This window comes from Eupeodes corollae, chromosome 2 (genome assembly GCF_945859685.1).
Source record: "Eupeodes corollae chromosome 2, idEupCoro1.1, whole genome shotgun sequence".
In the NCBI taxonomy this organism is placed as follows: domain Eukaryota; kingdom Metazoa; phylum Arthropoda; class Insecta; order Diptera; family Syrphidae; genus Eupeodes; species Eupeodes corollae.
The window spans coordinates 22,853,774-22,876,255 of NC_079148.1; the positions used below are offsets into that span (position 1 = coordinate 22,853,774).

At 33.6% G+C, this 22,482-nt stretch overlaps 4 protein-coding genes across 4 annotated transcripts; 1 reads left to right on the forward strand and 3 right to left on the reverse strand.

Annotated features, from left to right (window-relative positions):
- The first annotated feature begins 1,329 nt into the window (after positions 1 to 1,329).
- LOC129946938 (DNA primase large subunit) lies at positions 1,330 to 3,143 on the forward strand. Its single transcript, XM_056057321.1, has 2 exons — positions 1,330 to 1,793; positions 1,858 to 3,143. The coding sequence occupies exons 1-2, from the start codon at positions 1,402 to 1,404 to the stop codon at positions 3,059 to 3,061; spliced, it is 1,596 nt and encodes a 531-aa protein (XP_055913296.1). The 5' UTR covers positions 1,330 to 1,401; the 3' UTR covers positions 3,062 to 3,143.
- LOC129946937 (2',5'-phosphodiesterase 12) lies at positions 3,052 to 5,413 on the reverse strand. The gene is made up of 5 exons (XM_056057320.1): positions 4,844 to 5,413; positions 4,538 to 4,789; positions 3,813 to 4,481; positions 3,469 to 3,748; positions 3,052 to 3,402 (listed from the first exon to the last, which is right to left on the reverse strand). The coding sequence occupies exons 1-5, from the start codon at positions 5,222 to 5,224 to the stop codon at positions 3,140 to 3,142; spliced, it is 1,845 nt and encodes a 614-aa protein (XP_055913295.1). The 5' UTR covers positions 5,225 to 5,413; the 3' UTR covers positions 3,052 to 3,139.
- A 3,070-nt stretch (positions 5,414 to 8,483) lies between these two features.
- On the reverse strand, positions 8,484 to 10,058 carry LOC129946759 (myb/SANT-like DNA-binding domain-containing protein 4). Its single transcript, XM_056057073.1, has 4 exons — positions 9,918 to 10,058; positions 9,662 to 9,848; positions 9,412 to 9,581; positions 8,484 to 9,344 (listed from the first exon to the last, which is right to left on the reverse strand). The coding sequence occupies exons 2-4, from the start codon at positions 9,839 to 9,841 to the stop codon at positions 8,864 to 8,866; spliced, it is 831 nt and encodes a 276-aa protein (XP_055913048.1). The 5' UTR covers positions 9,842 to 9,848; positions 9,918 to 10,058; the 3' UTR covers positions 8,484 to 8,863.
- A 5,320-nt stretch (positions 10,059 to 15,378) lies between these two features.
- Positions 15,379 to 20,931, reverse strand: LOC129944320 (guanine nucleotide-binding protein subunit beta-1). The gene is made up of 2 exons (XM_056053670.1): positions 20,760 to 20,931; positions 15,379 to 20,694 (listed from the first exon to the last, which is right to left on the reverse strand). The coding sequence occupies exon 2, from the start codon at positions 20,062 to 20,064 to the stop codon at positions 19,042 to 19,044; it is 1,023 nt and encodes a 340-aa protein (XP_055909645.1). The 5' UTR covers positions 20,065 to 20,694; positions 20,760 to 20,931; the 3' UTR covers positions 15,379 to 19,041.
- Between the last annotated feature and the right edge of the window lie 1,551 nt (positions 20,932 to 22,482).

Genomic DNA, 22,482 nt, shown 5'->3' on the forward strand with positions numbered 1-22,482 from the left:
AAGGATCTCACCAGGAATTTGAGCACTCACGAAATTTTTTTCGAATATTTCGAGTCGATTACTTACTTTGCCCAAGCAGTCACCTTCAATTGCCTTGTTGTCAGCAAAGTGAATACATTTTAATAGCAATTGAAACCTGTAACGCGACATTACGTGGGGAACAAAACTATTTTATCAAGCTTAACAAATCAATTGGTTTTATTGAACTTCCAGATTAGATATCCTAGGTGTAGATGAATGATCAGTAAACGTAAACGTCTTCAGTGACCTTCCGCTAACAGGAGTCCATACGTTTGACGGAATATCGGCAACCGCAGCGTCTTCATCCTCTGAGAATTCATAATCCTCTAAAGCGTCCGAGTCACTATATTCAGAATCAGGTGGTACGTAGTCACTGGAATTGGACCCTTCAAAATCCAAGTTATCATCACTATCAGAATCTGCATCCCTGTTTCTATTTCCGTAAAATAATCTAGTTGGAATTGCTTCGTTGTTTGCCATTGAAAATATTATTTAGAGTCACACTTTTATTTTACACGAATAACCTGCAAACTAAAAAATCTGAACTAAAATAACGGACAAACATATGTGACCACCGGTGGTACACGTGGCACCATATCAATTGCAATATTAACAAAGTGCCATTAGAGCCACCAGTAGACACAGCCCGAAAACACGCAAAAAACGTCATAAACGAGAAAAAACAATAACAGGACTCTTAACACACAAGTAATAGCCATTATGAAACGATATTTACAGTTTAAATTTTTTGTAATATTTTTTTTGCATGGTGGCAGTCAACGTGTTAAGACAACAATCTTTTTGCGATTGTTGGTAAGGAGTAATTCCATAATTAAATGACATACTACAAACAAAGGGATGAATTCAAATAATATAGCCATGCAACAGGCAATGTACCACGATTTAGGTGAATGAATAATATTTATTTGCTACTAAAGTTTAAATTGTTCACTATCAACCGATCCCTTGGACCTTCGCCAAAATCAATAGCTAAAATTTAACAACAATAAGGTAAAATCGCATCTTGCCACTGTGAATGATAATCTTGAAATGCCGTATAAGGATCATCATTTAATATGAAATGGGCTTTAGGACTTTTCAGGGAATTTTAATTGCTGCTGTATTTCATAATAAGTTAAATCGCTATAATCAGTTGAATTAAAGCTTAGTTACACGAGCAGTTTTTTAGTGCAATGTGGGCATGATATTAACAGTCTCTGAACGTGCCCATTAGTACTTTCAGAAATATTTGAATGACATTCGATACTCGAAAATCACAAATGTCAACTTATTTCGATTTGGCGCCAATGGTTTAATTTAGTTGACAAAATCTCAATTATCAAAAACAAATTCAAATATTTTATTTAAATAAACAAAAACATGGATTTTTCACGCAAAAGTCGCCAACGTATTGAAAGGAAACCCCAAATAGATGACCTTGAAATCCGCTATCCGTGTAATGTTCTCCTTTACAAATATCCCCCAACTGAAGGTATAAAAATTCAAGAGTTTGAAGAGCTCGCGCTTGAACGCCTGAAAGTTCTGCGAATATTCGATGCTGCGAATTTAAAAAGTCTTCGATGTCTTTCGGACGATTGGAAAGAATATGTCAATACTGAATTGAACAGAGAAGGACTCAAGGGATATCTTCGTTTATTCACAGGCGGATCTACAGGAACAAAGAAGGAAATTGATTTACAAGCTCGCCGGCGAGATTACATATCTCATTTTATTTTACGTCTTGTATATTGCCGAACGCAAGATTTGCAAAGGTTGTTTATTTTGTTGCTATAGTGTACTTTTTTTTAATAAAAACATTATTTTTTAAATTTTAAGATGGTTTATGAGATGCGAAATGGAAGTCTTCAGATACAAATTCAGTCAACTGGGTAGCAACGAAATCAAACAATTTCTGGATATATCAAATCTCAAATACACACCTCTCACCGAAGATCAAAAAGATGAAGTCAAAGATGGCTTATACGAAAGCACCATGGGACAGAGTGTTACCAAAATCGAAATGCTGGACTTCTACAAAGTCCACTTCACCGAGGTGTTGGATTTGATCAAATCACGTCGATGTTACCTCAAAGATGGGTTCGCCTATGTGAATACTCATGATTTCGTATCAATCATTGGTGTGAAGCAACAAGACGAAATCGAACGTGGTCTCCAATCGGCAAGTAAACTAATTGTCGACCTCGAGAACGATGAACGTTTGCTGCATCTTCTCAAATCGCTACACACAACTTATACTGGTAAGGATTATGCCCTCGCGAACAGTTCTTCGGTCCCGATAGAAGCACTCGACCAGCTTTCGAAAAAATCATTTCCTCTATGTATGCGAGTGGCACATGAACATCTACGGACAACACATCATCACAAGCATTCTGGACGAATGCAGTTCGGTTTGTTCCTCAAGGGAATCGGTGTTACACTGGAAGACTCGATACGTTTTTGGCGTGAAGAATTCACTAAAAAGATGGATGTGGAAAAATTCGAGAAGAGCTATGTCTACAGTATTCGCCACAATTATGGTAAGGTTGGTTCTATGGTCAACTACACCCCCTATTCGTGTATGAAGATTATCCAAGAAAAAGCTGGAGGACCTGGTGAATGTCATGGATGTCCCTACAAGATTTACGATCCATCGGCATTGAAAATGAAACTAACTGGCTATGGGGTTGGAGCGGCCCACGTTCAAGATATAATGAGTTATGTGGCCAAGGGGCACTTTCAATTAGCTTGTGGCAAATACTTCCAAATCACTCACGACTCGAAGATAGAAGTAGGAATAAATCATCCCAATCAGTACTTTGAAGAGAGCCAAAAGTTGATGGGAAATCGTGATGGGGGTCCGACCGCGGCAGCATTACCAGTCAAGAAAACATTCAAACGAAAAAAGGAGGATGCATTTACCGAGGCAGATGATGATGAACTGTGGTCCATTGCAGAGACTCAAGAAACAGAGTACAGTACCCAACAAGAGAAGACAGCGTGGGATGATGACCTAGATTTGACCCAAATTGATAGTTTCTAAGAATACCATAATTGTATATTTGTAAAAACAAGTTTTTTCCCATCTTTAAATATATAAGTTAAGTAGTTAGATAACAATCTATGTTTTGAATTTAAGAACAGCTACCAGCGCGACATGATCGGAAGGAAACACTACCGAAGGAATGGCAGTGTGCGTTTTAAGCTGCTCATCTGACGGCAATGGTATAACTTCTTCGACAGCCAAACGGTCGGATTGATAAAAAATATAATCTAAACATGCGGCAAATGCGTGGGTGAAATTTGTATATTTAGGCGTTCCACAAGCTGAAGCTATGCTAAAAGGTTGAGAAAGTGTGACATTTTTTACAGCTTCTTCAGCATCTGTGAAAATGAATAAAATAAACATCACATTCTTCCTTTTGTAGATGTTAATATGAAGATACTTACTACTTTTCCAATCGATATAATCTGAATCTACAAATTTCTCCGTCATAAGTTTATAAATTCCGCATTCAGGAACAGAGTTGAAATCTCCACAAAATACTAACGATATACTATCTTCCGAAGTATTAAGTTCAGATGGTAGTTTTTTCAACATGTTTTCTATATACAGCATCGAGAATCCAACTTGCAGGAGACGTATGTGATCGGCATCGGGATGAAAGTATAGATGAGTATTCGCCACACACAGTATTTTTCCAGTGTCCTTCGACCGAAATACACTGAACTACAAGGGATAAAATGATAGTTCAAAATAATTCTATTTTATGTTGTAAAGTTAAGTGTAATACCTGCAAAGTTGTTGCCCGTTCTACAAGACGCTCCACTAGTTTGGTGTTGTCCTTGATTTTTTCCCAAAGATCTCGAAAAACTGGCAAAGTTGGGACATTCTCGCCTATATTCAATCCACAAGTTCTGATCATTTCGAATCGGTCGCTTCTAAAGAACGTCGCAACACCTTCACCACTGGAACCCTTTTGTTGCATTAATCCATGATATTCCTTTTCGAGTAGTATTGGTTTCAAATCTAGGTCAAAGACCTTGGTATCTACTTCTTGTAAACACAACACATCGGCATTGTATCCAATTATTTCCTTTATAAACAATTGTCTCCTATAGTCAATGCTAAGAGCATATGGTGGACAATAGGGGAATAGGAAAGTTCTAGTATGGTCACTATCTGCGTACAAATCGGCAAGAATATTATACGACACAACACGAAACTTATCCCCATTCAGCCGATTTGCGGTGAACACATGACGTTCTTCGAATGGACATTTGCCTGGACCTGCTTGTACTTCGTTTTTAGAAATAGCCTCAACCGAAGGACCCAAGCAACTAGCATTGCCTGGCTGCAGCTCCAGTTTTATGAGGTAGCCGATATCAGCTGTTGAGGTTGTATAGCTCAATCCAATTCCACACTTAATCCATTCAATTTGTTGTAGATTTCCTGAACTGGGCTTGAGACAAATATTTAGATTTTTTAACTATTTTTAAGAACATCCAATAGGCTTACCTTCTTTCCTTTGTACCATGTTCCAATGGAATGTTTCCTTTCAGAGAACTGTAATTCCATTTTGCTTGGATAAACAATAAATCCAGCCAAAATCGATTGAGGTAACACTAAATTGCAAACCCAGGGATTATTTACAACCACTTCCAAATTTTCGTCAAACACTTTAAGACTCAATTCTTTTGAGTCGGAAATCATTTCAGCAAATGTAATTGAAGATAGTTTTTCATTGCACTTAATGAAATCTACAGCAACCTGTAAATAAGAATCATTACTTTGAGTTTCAAGCTATTAACCCCAAAATCTTACCTCTTGACTTTCTGAATTTTGTACAACTGGTGGGATGTTTGAGGATGTATCCTCTTGAGATTGTTTGGATTTTTTCTGTTTCTTCTTGGACTTCTTATTTAGTTCTTTGGATATGTTATTACGTATTCTAACAAGTGCATCATCAATGTTTTCGTCCATGGTACGACAGAAATTGAATTCTCTGTCGACATTCTTCTCTGGATTCTTGTAGCGAAAACTTATTTGTAATTCTGTAGTTCCAGGTTCATTGCGAAAGTAAACTTTATTCATTTTTTTGATTTTATGAGCGTGAGATGCAAAATTTCGGAAAATTTGTTGAAAATAATGTTGACGAACGCGATTACAAATATTAAAAGTAGCCACTTCCAATTGCCAGAGCATGGCTGTCGTCGGCTGGCGCTCGTGTGCTATCGGATGTTTTTAATTTGACAGATGAATATAATATGTCAGTGTGACAGTTGGGTAGAAGACAACTTCTTCTATAGTCTATCAAAAATGTGTATCTATACGGCAAGTCAAAATCATGAGTTTGAGAAGGTAAACAAATCTGAGGCAGAATTGAAAGATTATGTGCACAAATAACTACGAGGCGTGCAGCCATCTGCGGAAATAAATCAATGGGCAGGTTCAAGCAACATAAGAGACTTCATTTGCAGTCAACTTCATTCTTTGAACGTAAATTTTGACATTGGCAACTAGCAAGTTTTTCAAGTGTCATGCATTTCAAATTCAGAACTTTACTTATTATACGATATATTATTGTCTACAAAACACTCCTCAGACAAGCTACGAGTCCATCACGATTTGAATTTTTTATTGTAAAGAAAAATTAGTTACATATTTGTTTTCCAAATTGACAAGGAACCCTTTTACCATCATAGAGTAATAAAGTTCAGCTTTCAGTTGAATGAAAAAACATAATCAACTGTCATTTTGAAGAATGGAATGAAATCAATTCTCTTCTCAACGAGGTGTTATCTAAGCTCAAAACTTGTCACACAAAAGCAGATCAATTTAATGTTATACCCAGTTTAGCTATTAAATACTTATACACTAACCATGCAGATTAAACCTTTAAAAATCATAACTTGGAATGCTCAAAGTATTCAACATAAAGCAATAGAATTATTTAATTTGATGATAAAAGATTAAGTTGATGTTGCCCTTCTCACGGAGACTTGGTTAAATAACAATAAAACTATGTCCCATCCAAATTTTGCATGCATTAGACTTGATAGAACGTCCCCTACAGGTGGTGGTGGCGTTGCCGTCATAATTAGAAAAAATATTAAGTATGAAGTCTTGCCTTCTTTTCGTTTAAAGATCATAGAAGCCGTTGGTATTGAAGTAACACTATCTGACAATTCGAGATTTAGTCTTCTTTCCACCTATTTCCCAGGAGGAAATAGTAGTGCTGAAAAGAAGACTAAATTTAAAGGTGACTTGCAATTACTTTTAAGACAAAAAAATAAAATAATTATTGGAGGGGGCTTAAATTGTAGACATCAATCTTGAGGTTGCCTGAGAGCAAATTGTTGGTTAAATATTCTCCACAATACTATTGCCTCAAATCGGTATTTCTCTAATTTGCACACAACTGATGCCACCTACATTCCTAAGTCCCTTTAAATCTCCCTCCACAATTGAATTGTTTCTAACAAACAGTGATCCAAATCTTTCTAACCCAACAACATTAAACAAATTGGGTTCCGACCATGTCCTTGTTTGTCTAGAACTTAATTGTAATGTTTCAACAGTTTCAGAAAGAACCTGTTACAACAACAAAGCAGCAAATTGGACTAGGTACAAGTCTTTTGTTAGAGAAAACTTAAATCCTAATGTTGTATCCATCGAAGACATTCATTCATCCCACGAAATCGACACGTACGTTGAACATGAATGCAGATTGTTTTACCAACCATAAAACAGTGAAGCAACTCATAAAAGCAACTATCTCCAAAAAATCCCGCAGGTGTAGACAACATCAACAACACTGTACTGAAAAAACTTCCAGTTAAGGGCACAAGATTCCTTACCGTCCTTCTAAACTCTTGCATTAAACTTAGTTATTTTCTCAGCAGTTGGAAAGTTGCAAAAGTTATACCCAATGCGAAACCAGGAAAACCGCGTGAAAACCCACTAAGCTACAGACCCATAAGCCTACTTAACTGTTTGAGTAAAATCATAGAAAAAATTATTAAAGACAAGATACAGTGCCTTGTCGATGACTTAAATCTTTACCCAAATTATCAGTTTGGTTTTAGACCTAGTCATTCAACTTTACACCAAATTGTTAGAATTAAAAATTCAATAAAACAAAACCTTGGTGTAAAGAAATCTACAGGTATGGTCCTTTTGGACATCGAAAAAGCCTTTGACACAGTCTGGCACAATGCCCTTATTTTCAAAACTTGCCAAATTTAACTTTTCTATTCTAATCATAAAAATTATAAAAAGTTTTCTGGAAGACAGAAAATTCGTAAGATCCTCAAAATATGAAGTTCCCGCAGGCGTCCCGCAAGGAATAAAGTTCTGAAAATGATGCTCGGATTGCCATGGCATTACTCAACTAAAAGACTCCATGGTAAGGCTAATGCTTACACAGTTAAGAACCTTGTTAACAAACAACAAACAAATTTTTCTTAAACTGCTCCTTCTCTGACAACAACCTTATCAGAAACGTATCTAACCAAAATAACACCTAAAATTACTGTCAACTTTTGCATTTTGTTGATAATGGGGCTTAAGCAATACTAGTTTTTAAATTCTAATAAGGGTTTTTCTTAGTAGCGTTTTCCCTTGATCCTTAAATTAATTTTAAATAACACTTCTCTTTATTATATATATTTGAATTAAAGATGTAAAGAATTAAATTGTTCTAAGCCACTTGCTAGTGGAATAATTTAAAATGTAGAAGATATTGTATATTAAGCTACAAATAAATAAAAAAATAAAATAAAGTTCAGCTTTCAGTTGAATGAAAAAACATAATCAACTGTCATTTTGAAAGAAGTGGACTTGACTTAAAATTAGGAGATGTTTCTTGACTAACTTTCCATCAAAGTTGCCTTAATTGGAATGTAATTTTTTGGCAGCTGGCCAATCAGATGTTGCAAACCTGCCTTACTTTCAAGTCCCTTATGTCGTCTAAACCTGCTTAAAGTTGGTACCTACTTATCATCGGAGCAAAGCAAAATCGATCCACGTCCTTAACAAATCTTTGGAGTTAAAACAATTTTGCTTTTCGTCGACGTTATGCACATAAAATACCGTTAACTGAAAAAAATTTTCTCAAAGAAAATAGAAAAATGTAATAATTGTTCAGTCAGTTCAAAGTAATTTTTATCGTACCTTCTCCACTTATTATTTTGTTCTTAAATTCAAAAATGTTGACCAACCAAAAGCTTAGGTTCCTAATACATTAATAATTCAACTTGCTTATTAGTTCTTAGCACTAATTTACTCCCTTTTTTCAGGAGATTTTTTTGATTATAGATCGACTGATTTTCAAAATTGTTCACATATGCATCTGCACACAACGAAATAAGTCGAACTTTGAATGTTTATTTTGAAGTTTTAAAGGTTGGTTAAGAAACTTTTCCCCTTACTAAGAAGCGTCTAATTGAAATTTAAATAAATACGTATTTTGTTTCTTTATTCTCAGGTTTAAATTTTAACACGGGTTTTGAATTATCAGGTTTAAATTTTAACACAGGTTTTGAATTATGATATTTTTCCGCTATAGATTCGCATAAAATCTTATGGTTTATAATTAGTCTTTAGATTCAAAGCTTTACAAAATTGAGTAGCTTATAAAATAAATATGTATGTACATATACATATATTGAAAATAATACATGTTTGTAAGTATAAATAAAAAAGATAGGTAGGTACCTATTAGAAAAAAAACATGTGCAGCTTAAATCTTAGACTACTCCTGAATTTTGTTTTAAATCAGTTTCAAAATTATTCAATTAAGTACATACAACATAACATAAAATAAAATATTAAATAATATTTTTATCGTTTGTAAGTTTTCCCTGAAAATTTCTTGGACTCTAACTCAGCCTCTAAAATTTTTATTTTTAATTTATGTTCCTCATTAGATTGCGATATTCTCTGTTCGTGTTCTAAACGAGCATGTTCCATCTTTTGTTCATGCTCTAAGGATGCATGATGATATTTTTGTTCCAGAATTTGTTTATTTAAATTAATTAAATCAGAATTATGTGTGTCTAATTTTTCGGGTTGCTCTGTTTTCGTTCTATTAAGAACTTTATTTTTCAATGTTGCAGAATGGTATTCTTCGCTTTTATCAATTATCTGTCCATCGAATCGTGTGTCAATATCTGCAGAATTTACGCAACTATAATCATAATCTCTAGCTTCCTCAGCACATTCCTCGAAATCCTCATCGTCGTAATAATCGATAATCTCTGTTTTCAATTCATTGCGATTATCTATCTCTTCGAAGACTATGGTCTCACCATCGTCATTGTGCCTGGTAAAGAAATATGTTAATACATAGGTATGAGAACTGATAAACAAATTAAAACAAATTAAATCACCTAGATGACAACCTGATGCTCAACTCGTCAATCAGAGAATCGTTTTCGCTTTCTTTCCATTGTTTTGGAGATGGACTGTTACAAGCGTCTCTCATTCTGTCGGCCTTTTCCTTACGAAGGTTGCGCATTATGTTATTGTACTTTTCTCTAAGAACTTTTGGTGTTCGAAACTGTAGAATTAGATTCATAAAAAAGAAAAATAATTTATATATGATTCAATTATGATTGCACAAATATAAATATTATTAACCTCCACAAATGATGATGCATTATATTTCTGTGCAAGTTCATTCCAAGCTAAAACCTTTAGCCTTGATGTTATAGCATCAGTTTTTTTGTTTTGCAATATGTGTTTGTTCTCTAGAACTAGTTTAATGAGTACAGCTTCTTCTGCTTTGGAAAAATTACTTGCTCGCTTGAGTTTTGACATTTTTATTCTAAAACAAAATGATTTACATATACTTAATTAAAGAAGAAAATTGTTATAAATTAATTCTTAGGCTCACCGAAATTGCACTCCAATCTAAAATATGTGTAGTTAACCAAAGGTTTGTTATTAACTGAAATATATGTATCCATGTGTATGGGTAAGGTACATGCGTATACAATTGAATTTAAAAAAGGGCGTGATTTTCGTTTAATCAATGTTTCTGTGACCAATAGCTGTGAATGAATGATAACCATAGATTTAATCAGCTGTTTCTGATGTGATAGATCTGTTGACCAAATCGTATTTATCCTGGGAGCAGGATTAGTTAAATATGAGATGGCAAACATTCACATGAGTTTTAAAATCACAGAAGAGTATTGAAAGATGCTTAGGTCGTTAAGGGTTGATGGCAGGTGCTGCGGAATAGGATAAGCAACTGTTTTCAGTGAATGTAGATGCAACATGCAATTTCTTTATAGTTCAATGCTTTGGTTTTGGTACGTGTGTCGAATTTAGCATTTAAACAAAATTATTTTCTTTATTTATTTATATTGCATTATTTGGGGGATCGTACAATAAACACCACATTTTCTGCGTTTATATTGAAGCATTGATATTAGCTTGAACTTAGTTTCAAATCACAACCCTAAAAGAAATCAGGTCAAGAATATTTCCTAAAATATACACAAATTATTTTAAAGGCCTAGTCAAACAGAAAGGGGGTTTGCGGGATGGGAAACATTTTTGCCCGTCGCGTTCCCTGTCTTCTATAGAATTATACGTTGTTGTTCAAACAGAAAGCGATCAATGCAAGTGGTGATATATAGACAACGACGACGGTTAAATTTAAGTTGCAGATTTGTACAAAGAACGCTGTCAAACGCCAAAACATAGAGAACTTATATTATTGATATTGAGTCCTGTGTGAACTAGGGCCTCACCCAACAAATTTCTCCATCTAGCTCGGTCCCTAGATGTCTCCAGTTTCACGCTCCAAGTTGGGTGAGGTCACCTTCCACTTGTGCGCGCCACGTCCAAAGGAACAGTGGTTAGCAAGAGTTATTCTGCGTTTGATCTCAGCGCTGGTGTTGTTTTCTGCGTTTACAGCGGAGCCTAGGTAGACGAAGTCCTTGACTACCTCAAAGTTACGTCTGTCGATGGTGACGTTTTGACCAAGATGTTGGTGTTGTATGTCCTTTCTTGACGACAGCATGTACTTTGTTTTGCCCTCATTAACCGTTAAACCCATTTTTGCCGCCTCTGCCTCAATACTCACAAAAGCCCCATTGACATCACGTTGAGTTGTTCTGATTATGTCAATGTCATCAGCATATGCTATTAATTGGACAGACTTTTGAAAGATAGTGTTGACGTGTGAGCTCTGCACTATTCTTTCAAGTACGATGTTAAGAAAAATCATAAAATAGGTTCTCTATGCGTCATAAAAGAAAACAAACAAATTTATTTTTTGAATGCCAACTGCTGCTGGTGCGGCTCATTTTGTCGCTGCTCATTGTTCACAAAAAAATTTAATTCTTCTCAAAAGTATTTTACTTTTTCTTATTGAAAAGGACAATGGAATTTTTAGGATTCGAAATTATTTTGTATTGCAGTAAATAAAAAAAAAATCAGAGAAAAGGAGTTTAAAATTAGGTGGCGCAACAGTCCATAGAGAACCAGGGCCTACTGACTTACAACTCTCAACCATTCCTGCATGCGAGTAATTGCAGGATGGAGGGGACCTACAGTTTATACGCCGAATCCGAACAGCAAATTTTGAGAAAGCACTTTTTCATGACAAGATATACTCTTGGAGAATTTATCAATTCCTCGCAAGAGGCAGTACCCGTGAAAACACTTTTAGATGGTATAGGCAGGGAAAAAAAGGAGTTGCCTTGACTTTTAGAACTGGGTCAATAGAACGCCGAAAGCTAGCTTATTCTGCTTTGACGTACCAGAACGCGAAGAGCAATGACTCGTCCTGACCAAAAATGAACATTTTTATTTTACTACTATCACAATATCTGTCAGACACCCAAGGATGGCCCATATTCTGTCTCTGGTTGTGATACTTGTCTATGAACATGTTGCATAAAATATCTAAAGGTAATCCGGATTGATTTTTTTTTGTATAACATAGGAACAAACTGATGAACAAAAAAGATGATGCGTTTGTGTAGATCAAATTTCAAAAGAACATTACATTTTTTCTTAAAAACTAGCAACTTACAAAATTACGTTGAACAAATTTAAAAAATTGCAATTTTAAATATTTGCTCAGGTTGTTCTTTGGGTATTTGCAATATCAACAGTTAAAGGTTCCTTTATTTCTATTTTTTTATTCATTTTTATTAATTCATTCTTAAACCTATCTTAAAGCTAGACAAAATTCATAAGACTAGCCTAGTTATCCATAACTTACAACTAACTTAATGGTCCCATACGGACACTCTAAGTTAAACTATAACACTAACTACTAATGCCTTTCGGCCCTAAGATCTATTATAACTTCAATTCATTTTTATTTATTTTTGTATTAATTAGAAAATTTAAAAAACTAATATCAATATCCTTTTTTTTTACTTAAAAACTACTTATATAAAACTTAAAACAAACTTAAACTACCTATTCTACATATAAACTACTTAAATCTAGAACAACCACAGCATCAAATCTAACGTTTTTTGTTTTTATATTTTATTGTCTTTTATGTATGTGTTTTTTAATTTTATTTTTTTATATTCCATGTTTTTTTTTTTTGTTGTGCCACCATGCCTATTCTACTTAAAACTAAACCCTAAAACTCTAAAACAAGCATGTAAACCGGCCAAGGCTTAAAACCCCATCCCGACTACTCACTATCAAGTGCCGATTGAAGCCACCAAAACTGGTTCTCCAACTTCACCCTATCAGTTCGGTCCCCTTCGGACACAGCCCTACTAAACCGAAGTAAGAGAACGCCCCGAAAATTTAATTTGTTGGTCGAAGACATAGCTCTTGCAATTTGACCTCGAACGAGTTTTATCACGAAATTGTCAATTCTGTTGATTCGAGCCCCGTTGTATAGTACCTCGTTGGGAAAGTAATGCACATAAGAAGATTCGGCTGTTCGATATAAGCGGGTACAGCGTCGTAAACACTGCCGCTCGAACACCCGAAACTTCTCCATCTGGGAAGGGGCAACGTTGAACCACACAGAACAACCATAAACGATCATTGGCCGTATGAGGGCCATGTAGCAAATTACCTTCACTCTGGGGTCAAGCCGACTGCTAAAAACAGCCGTTTCGTCAGAGCGAAGGCTCCTCTGGCCCTGGTCAGAGCAGCATTTATATGTATGTCGAAATATAAATACTGATCTAACCAGATACCGAGGAACTTCACTACACTTTTGCTCGCTAATGGCTGCCCGTGAGGATCAACGATGACCATCTTGCGCCAATTCTTACACGTATCCCTCGTGGCCCTAGCCAACGGAGTCCGGAACAGAATTGTCTCTGACTTCTGGACATTTATTTTCAGTCGTCGCAATATCGCTGAATATTGTCGAAATCACGCTGCAAGAGAATTCTAATAACCACAACCTTTCGGGCCGTTCTGTACGCAATTAGATCGCTGGTGTAAATGCTGAAGAGAAATGGCGAATTCACCACGCCCTATTGAAGACCATTTTTAATTGAGAATATTGTGGTAGAAGTTACATTGCCACTTTTGACAACAAACTTTCTACCGTTAAGCATATCATAAAGTATATACAAAAATGGCTTGCTTATGCCAAGCCTGCTCAGTTTTAGGTAAAGACCCTATAACCATACGGTGTCAAAGGCCTTTTCAAAATCAACCAGAACAGCACCTGTGCATTGTTGTTTTGATTTATTCCATTTGATATCAGAAACGAGTTTAGACGCAGCATGAATTGTGTCACCTTGAACCCGAACTGTTTATCCGGAATAATTTTGTTGTCCGCAGCCCACTTAGTCAGAGCCCCATTAATGATCTTTTTGAACACTTTGCTGATGCTCGGAAGAAGACTTATCGACCGAAGATTTGACGGGTTGGAGTTGTCCTTTCCCTTTTTCGGAAGAGGATGAACCACAGCGGTCTTCCAATGCACTGGATAATATGCATTATTCAGTGCATTGTTGAAGAGTGTGGTGTAAATGTCAATTGCTTCCGTCGGTAAATGTCTTAGTACAACGTTGGATATAACATCGACACCTGCTGACTTTTTGTTTTTTATTGAGTTGAAGATGAGCTGAAGCTCAACCTTCGTCACTAACAAGGTTGAACTTGGTCCCGTTTTCTTTATTTCTATGAGTTAATACGCATCCTCACAGGCAATTAGTCTTAGTTATATGAAGAATATTTGATTACAAACTTTAAACAAAATTAGAATACATCATTATATTTTTTCAAATCCCTTTTTCTTCCTCTAGTATAACATTTTTTTCACAAAACTCAGATGCTTCCCTTTCCAATTTCAATCTGGTATCCCAATTACATTTAAATGAATGTTTTGCATCTTCCTTAACATTTTATTAAAGAACAATTTTATCTATTCTTATTTAATTTAAAAAAAAAGATTCTCGAAATCGCCATAAATTGTAAGAAACACCTTTTTCGCAAATCCACCCCATGTGTATAGCCATCTGTTGTGGTGGTTCAATCGATTTTCCCTTTCTATATACATACCACACGTCTCCTCTTTTTCTCTACTCTCAGCGCCTTCAAAATAATTTAGAATTGGTATAAATAGGACAAAATATTGTGAAGACATCTTATTCAATAGTAAATCTGACAATCTCCTATGCCTAGCCTTCGAGGTGCTTAGGGATGGATTGGAAAGTTTTAAATGGGAACTAACATAGGCTTCTAAATTTTGTATAGTCCATAAAGTAAGTAATTTTGTCATCATCTATGCTGTTCTTCCAAAGGGCTCCTTTCTAGAGTTCCAAGAAATATAAATATCCATAGAAAAAAGAAAACACATTCATTTTTATTTTTATTGTTGTACAACATACTTTATTCAACTGTTTCGAAACACACCAGATTCTTACAATTTATAGGAAATCTTCCTAAACATAAGACATAATAGAATTTGAAAATTTATTATTTTATTTTATTAATGGTTTATTGATGTTTCTTCTTTTTTCTTTTAGATTTACGTTTTTTTTTTCTTTTTTTTATTTATTAATTAATTATTTTATTCTTAATGTTTGTTCTTTGCCACGCGCAAACCAAAAATGCTAGAAATTTATGAAATATGATGATAAAACTGCCCATAGTTTTGTTTGTTTTATATTTATTTATTTTATTCTAATACACGTTGATTTTTCTTTTTTTTTTATTTAAGTTTTTATTTAGATTTTTATGTTTCCTTCAATAAGTTAGTTAATTATAATAATAATAATAATGGATCTGCATTTTTCTCATTTTTTAATATTTTGTTTTCTTTTATTTTTTTATAAATCAATGGCAAATAGTTTTTAATTTTTCTTTGCTTTAAGTATGGCTATCTCCGTTGTGTTTTTTTACAGTTTTGTTTTTTGTTTTTTTATTGAAAAAGATGTTTTTTGTGGCTTTGTGTGTCATCGAATCGGTTTATTTGATTTTTATTTTTATATTTTTCTTTATTTAATTTAAAAGTTTATACTAATTTTACTTTAAATAATAGTATATAGAGTTTTGTGCTATATATTTTTTTAATACAATAATAATAGTATGTATAATAATAATAATAATTATAATAAACATAGTTAAAACTTAAATAAAAATAATAAAATTGAGAAATTCCTTTCATTTGATTGTTTTTTTTTTTTTTTTTTTAATATTATATGCATGTAGTTTTATTTTTTAAATATATATTTATAATAAGTTTTGGTTTCATTTGTTATGCGTATTTAGTTTACATAATGTTTTGTGCTTTAATTTAGATAGTTCTTTCATTCTATTTTACTTGTACGAATAAAAAATAAATAAAGAACAAATTAAAAAAACAAATTTAAAATAAAACAAATAGAATAGAAATTTAAAATAAAACAATAGTTGTGGAAAAGTTAATTATAAAATAAAAGAGATAATTGAGTGGTCCATTTGTGTGTTTGTTAATATTTATGTTTGTTTGAGAGAGATAAGAAGGTAGAGAATTGATAAATGGCAAACAAAAATTGCAAGGAATGAGAGAAAAATGCATTAATGTTAAGAAATAAAAACAACAAAAACTGAAATGCATGACAACCTAAAAGAACGCATAGCTCGTGAGTCATTTTCTTCTTTTTCTAAGTTTTATTACTTTGGGGCTTAAATGTTTGCTTTACAATTTTTGTGATATGTTTGGTCAATGTGGGCACCTGAATCCGAACAAAATTGTGAGCTCATGTTTTTAGGGTGGATAAGAAAAACCGCAACATAACATACATAGTTATAGCTTGTGGAAAATTAAGTTGCATTCACATGAAGTCGTTTTGGGATTGATAAACTGTGAAATCTGCAAACTTTGATTGAAAACAACATGATTTTATTAATCTTAACATTAAAACAATGCTAACTTTTTAAACCCATTTCCACTCATGTATCCAATGAAGAGCAATTTAATGTTTATTTCAAAATTATTCTTGCTTTTCACCAAAAATCTTTTAACAGGTTTTTATAAAGTAGTTTAACAAGCAATAGAATTTTATTTTTGAACGCAATTCAACCCTTTTTTTGTTAATATTTCTCAATCATACTAAACTTTTTCATGAAACAAAAAAAAAAGAAAAACAAAATATTTCTTTTGGAATGTTCCTTTTATCATCAATGAGTCAATGGGAATTCATTACAAACTTAGCACATTTTGTTGATTGTAAAATTTTGTTTAATGATGATATACATACATATTATGTATAGTTTTTAAATAATTTATACACTCATGTTGTTAGTAAATGCTGATATGTGATTCATTAACAATGATATTTGTTCTTTTGAAATTCAATACAAATAATTGTAATTTAAACATTTTTAGTTTATTTCAATGTTTCAATCAATATTCGATATGAGTGTTTAGCCGAATCTTTCTTCTACATTCAGAATAAGCTATAGAAGAAAGGTAATTAATTCTTTATGTGCCCTCTTGTCCCTTGATAGCTAAATACTTGTGGAGCATTTAACATTGTAGTTTGAAAACGTATTTCTCCTGAGTATACACAATACTACTACGATGTACATAGCGGTTTTTGGGTTTCATTAGATATCTATTGGTTAAAATAATCGCCATTGCAAATTGAATCACAATTGTCCACCATAAAAAAAAATAAATAAATTAGGTGGCGCAACGTCCATGAAGAACCAGGACCTAGTGACTTACAACTCTCAACCATTCCCCCATAGGGTGATCTAAATCGACTAAGTATAAACTTAATCTTAAAAAAAATGATTACTAAAATTGCTGTCCAAAGCAACAACATGTTTGTTTGATCACAATTTTTATGGTTTATATTAAAAATGAATTAGGTGGGGCACAGTCCGTGAAGAACTAGGGCCTAGTGACTTAAAACTCTCAACCATTCCTGTTTGCGATTAATGTTGCCAGGGAAAGAGGGGACTTACAGTTTTAGGCACTTTTCATGAAAAGAATTATTTCGGGAGGCAGGTATTGAACCCAAGACCACTAACCGCCACGGTTGCTTTTTTTGTTTGTTGATATTTGTGAATGAAAAAATGGCAAGAAATGAGCCGATTTTATGTATTACTTTTGTATGCATTGCAAAAAGACTATTACTCCCATCACTTGTGCTTTGATAGGACCTTGGTTGTATTAAGATTGAATTTTTAGGGGAGATGTATCATATTTAAATATAATGGAAAGCTTTTATTAAACGATATGAGCATAAATCGAGACATACAGTCTTGGGCGGCGCTGGTAAGCTCAAAATGAGCAACGAGAAATTTTTAACCAATGGTTATGAAATATTGACCACATATCAGATTGTTTTTTAATTTAAGAGTTTAAAGCATCCCCATATATGCATAACAATGCACAAAGTTAGCAAAATTTAGTGAGATATGATTCAAGAACGAAGTCATATAACATATTTAAGCCATAGAAGATAAAAAAAAACTCACATGCCTAATGCGCACATGCCTAAAAAAAATAACAAATGAGCGTGGAATTCTATTTTTTTTGTAGTTTCTTTAAAATTATAAACAAATATTAAATAATACAAAATATTACAACATTTTTCGCTATGTTCAATTTTATAGTCTCACCAACAGCTAAGCAAAAAAATACTAAAAAATAAAAACTAAACATAAAAATTTAAAATAAGCAAAATCGCTGTCGTTTTGGTATATATATTTTTTTAAATTAATAAACATAAAATTTATTATATTTTTTGTTTAAAGCTAATATCTCATATTACAAATTCATTATTATTCTTAAGTTGAAGTAGGTATTTTTTTTACTTAAATCTTTTTTGTTTTACTTTTGTGTGTGTTTTTGTATGCGTGTTTTTTGCTTTTAGGAAAAATATAGGGAAGAAAATAAATATATTATTTTATATAATTCTTTTGTGTGTTGTTTTTTTTTTTCAATTGTTTCAATTCTTTTCGAAATAATTTGTTTTTGTTTTGTTTTAGTATTAATTTTCAGTGGTAAACTATTTATTTTTTTTATATATTTATATGTATGTTCTACTTGGAAATTCTAAAATGAAAGATTACTTTGTTTTCTATTTTGTTTTTTAATATTTATATAAAAAGAATGGGATTGTGTTTTTTTTTATTTTATTTGCTCAATATTTAATTTTTTACTTTAGACGTACTCATTATCAGTTTTTTGTTTTGTTTTTTTTTTACCTAGTTTTATATAAATTATTTTTTTGTTATCCTTTTTGCACACTGTTTTTTTTTATTTTTTAGTTTAAGATAATTTTTTATGCATAGCTTATATGGCCATATAAAATTTGTATAAATTATAGACTTAAATATTATAAGAAAAATGTTATAAATGTGTTTTTTGTTTTTTTTTTTAATGGTTTTTGTAATTTTTTTGTTATTTATTTTTTATGTAAATGCTTTTTATTTTTAAATTATTCTTGTTGTTGTTGTTGCTTTAATATTTACTTTATGTATATATTTATATATATATATATTATTTAATTTATTTACTCTTTTGTGTGTGTAATTAAAATTGTGTGTGGTGTTTTTGAATGTTTTTGTTTTTAATTCCACACACGTAAGAATGAATCCCATGATCCTGTGGCAACCGCCATGCCATTTTCAGTAACACCCAAGCATGACACCCGATTATCGTGGCCAGCTAAAATGCCAGACCGTTCGGCCTTCATTGTGTCCCAGACATTACAATTAAAGTCGTCATAGCCGGCGAGAAGAAGACGGCCACTTTTGGAGAAAGCAACAGATGTGATACCGCATATGATGTTGTCATGTGAGTACATCGCTAGCTCCTGGTCAGCACGAATATCAAAAAGTCGGCATGTAGCATCGTCGGAACCGGTGGCGAATGCTTGACCATTTGGAAAGAATGTAACGGCATTAATATCACTTTCGTGGCCGGGAAACGTTTGCTTGCAAACACCCTCGCGGATATCCCATAGTTTAGCCGAGGCATCGCATGCACCCGACACAAATGTTTTACATTGTGGCGCAAGTGATAGAGCCATTACGTCGCCAGTGTGACCCATGAATGAGGTCACTTGCTGGCCAGTCTCAATGTCCCACAAACCGCAGGACATATCACCGGAACTGGTAACGATTTGATTGTCATCTAGGAAGCGACAGCATGACAGATAGCCACCGTGTCCGGGTAGTTCGCGAGATACACGCACATTACCTTCTCTAGTTTTTAGATTGTAGATTGAACACATATTATCGAGACCGCCGCAGGCAACGTAGCTGCCGGAAGGCGCATATGCACATGTCATTACCCATGAGGAGCGTAGCGGTATGGCATGCACTTTGTTCGTGGTGTGCGAGTCCCAGACGATTAGTTTACCATCTTGAGAGGCAGATACTAGATTCCGGGAGTCATTGCCCCAGTGCATCGCGTAAATCTTTGCTAAATGGCCGCGTAGGGTTCTGCGCGTACGCATCTGTATACGCCCGATTGGTTCCAAATTGCTTGCGGCCTGCACCAGGCTGGTGTCGCAGGCTGCTTTGCGGGCGTCCCTAATTGCATTCTTTAGTGATTCAGCTTCTTGCCGCAGGCTGTCTAATTCATTCATTTTCTAGTTAAATTAATTTTTTACTTTTTTATAAAAAAGTACACACAATTTGTTGTTGCTGAAAAGCAAGAGGGGGAAAAATCTTTCCTGTTTTTTTATTTCTTTTCGTTCCTGTTTGAAAAAATTTTCCCTACTTCGTTCGTTCGATCTTTGTGCTTATGCTTACTCTGTCTATCCGGTGTGCAGGTGATATGATAGTACGGCAACGGCAACGGCTACTGCTCTGCTACACTTGCTCTGGATTTCTCCGTTCGTCGGCCTTCTTTTTCACTCCTTCACAGAATTTATGGATGAGTGTGTATGCTCTGATGCTCCCCTTTCTCGCACTCCACCTCTTTGGATTTTTTCTTTGCGCTTCTGTGCTCACTTCCAACAAATTTAATATTTTTTTTTTTTTTCGTTTTGGGAAAAAATTAGAATTTCGTTTTTATATTAATTTGTGCAAAATTTTAAATGTATGATTTTTTACGCTGGCGAATTTGATTCGCTTTGGGAATATTTTATAAAATGTTCGTAGGTTTCGTTTTTACACAAGAGAAAAATTTCCACCATACACCAACCAAACCGAGAAAAATTTTTCTTTGGTACACCAAAATTGCAATTTGCACCACCGTGTGAGAAAATAGAAAACTTGAAAATAAATTGAGGAAAAAATCAATTTAATGCTTGAAATTGATGGTTATTAAATAGCTTACAATATTTTTCACAATTTAAAACAATTTTTGGTGTTTTTTCGATAGATTTGTCCGGTTATTTTTCATATGAATTCATCACAATTTTTTATTCCGAGATTTCAACTTAAACGAGAGAAAAAATTTATCCTATAAAAAAATTTGTGTGTGTTTGACAGCTGGGCCAACACCTATCATGGAATAGACATCTTTGAAGCTGCGTCATAGCAGGGCTGTCAGTTGGTAAAGTTTCGTCGAGTTTTTATTGATTTTTGTGGTTTTTTGGTGAGCGAGTACTTTTTGTACTGTTCTGTTCTGCTGGGTAGATGAGTGTAAATTTTGGGTTATTTGATTGTGAGTGCATTCAGTGGGTAAAAGTTTGGATAGGGTAGATTGGTTTTTGTTGTGAGGGGTAACTTTGGCAGGAAACAGCAAAAATTGTTTTGAATTTTATTTTACCAACTTAACGAAATGAGTATTTGTTTCGTTCATGTATAGTTTGATGTATTTATGTGGTTTTTTGAATGGGAGCATTTTGACTTTGAAGCATTTTCAGTCTAAATGGCCTATGAAATACATAGTTGTACGATATGAATGTCTTGTAGTAAGTACAATTTTACAAATAATAAGCGGGCCAACTTTACATTACCGCAGCACGAATTTCGACTCGCGGTTTTTTTATTTGATAGATATGTGCAAATAAATAATAACTACAGCAATTTTAAAGCGAGGAAACATTTATTTCTATTTTTAATTAATTTTCAAAGTTCACTTTTTTACATGCAAAACAGACAAAAATGGTTGATTTTGACATTTCTTTCATGTTTTTTGTTCAGTGTTGCCATACTTGTTTTATTTTTGTTGCGGATTTCTTTGGATTTAGTGCTCAAATGCAAAAAGAACTTTGCATATACCCAAACTCGCACCCACCCCAAATCCTATAGTGATCCCAAGCAGGGGGGTTGCATGCTGCCCCTCTTACATACCTAGCTGTTAGTACGCCATGCTATCAATTAAAAAAAAAAACTTGTTTTAGGCTCAAAAAATCCAATACAAAAACAGTAGGGTTAAGTCCGAAAAATATTTTTTCTATGACTTAAAGTTGTTTCCTCGCCCTAATATTTACAACATGTTCTATTGAGACCCATACCTAACTGACGGAAAGTAGCCCCAATAAGCGTTCAAAAAGTCATGCTTTATCCTGGACTACTTAATGTTGAATCTTTTTTAAAGATAATACCATACAAGTTTTATGATTTTTTTAACACTGTTTTACTCTTACTTTTCTGTTACAAATTGTTCAACTGAATTCAACTTTCATAAGCCGTGAATAGCGATGGAAATAATGTGTATGACATTAAAAATGGTTTACATTAGTGTGTGTGAAGGTCCTTATAAATTTTTTCCAAGGAATTTCTGTTTAAAAAATATGATATTTAATTTAACATTTCACAAATTATTAATTATATGTACATTTAACAATTAAAATGCAAATTTCAAAAAAAAACAGAGGCTATATACTATGATGTTTGCCACAGTGTATCTGCTTAAATAACCTTCAGTAGGTTTGAGATATGACAAATGTTTTAGTAAAGGGATATTTTGAGGAAATTTGAAGTAATATACATATATAATAACAAATTGGGAACCCGTGCATGTACGCGTAAGTTACTAAATTCTTTTCATCGATTCGTACAGAAAAATTACTCGTTACTTTCGTAATTTTGAATTGGGGGCCGGTTAAGGC

Bases quoted from the DNA above. Each gene is read 5' to 3' on its own strand.
- LOC129946938 (XM_056057321.1), top strand. From the start codon at position 1,402: ATGGATTTTTCACGCAAAAGTCGCCAACGTATTGAAAGGAAACCCCAA. The intron at 1,794-1,857 runs GTTGTTTATTTT...TTAAATTTTAAG, and splicing joins CGAACGCAAGATTTGCAAAG to ATGGTTTATGAGATGCGAAA.
- LOC129946937 (XM_056057320.1), bottom strand. From the start codon at position 5,224: ATGCTCTGGCAATTGGAAGTGGCTACTTTTAATATTTGTAATCGCGTT. The intron at 3,749-3,812 runs GTATTACACTTA...TATCCCTTGTAG, and splicing joins AACGGGCAACAACTTTGCAG to TTCAGTGTATTTCGGTCGAA. The intron at 3,403-3,468 runs GTAAGTATCTTC...TCATTTTCACAG, and splicing joins TTATATCGATTGGAAAAGTA to ATGCTGAAGAAGCTGTAAAA.
- LOC129946759 (XM_056057073.1), bottom strand. From the start codon at position 9,841: ATGTCAAAACTCAAGCGAGCAAGTAATTTTTCCAAAGCAGAAGAAGCT. The intron at 9,582-9,661 runs GTTAATAATATT...CTAATTCTACAG, and splicing joins ATGCATCATCATTTGTGGAG to TTTCGAACACCAAAAGTTCT. The intron at 9,345-9,411 runs GTGATTTAATTT...TTTCTTTACCAG, and splicing joins AGCATCAGGTTGTCATCTAG to GCACAATGACGATGGTGAGA.
- LOC129944320 (XM_056053670.1), bottom strand. From the start codon at position 20,064: ATGAATGAATTAGACAGCCTGCGGCAAGAAGCTGAATCACTAAAGAAT.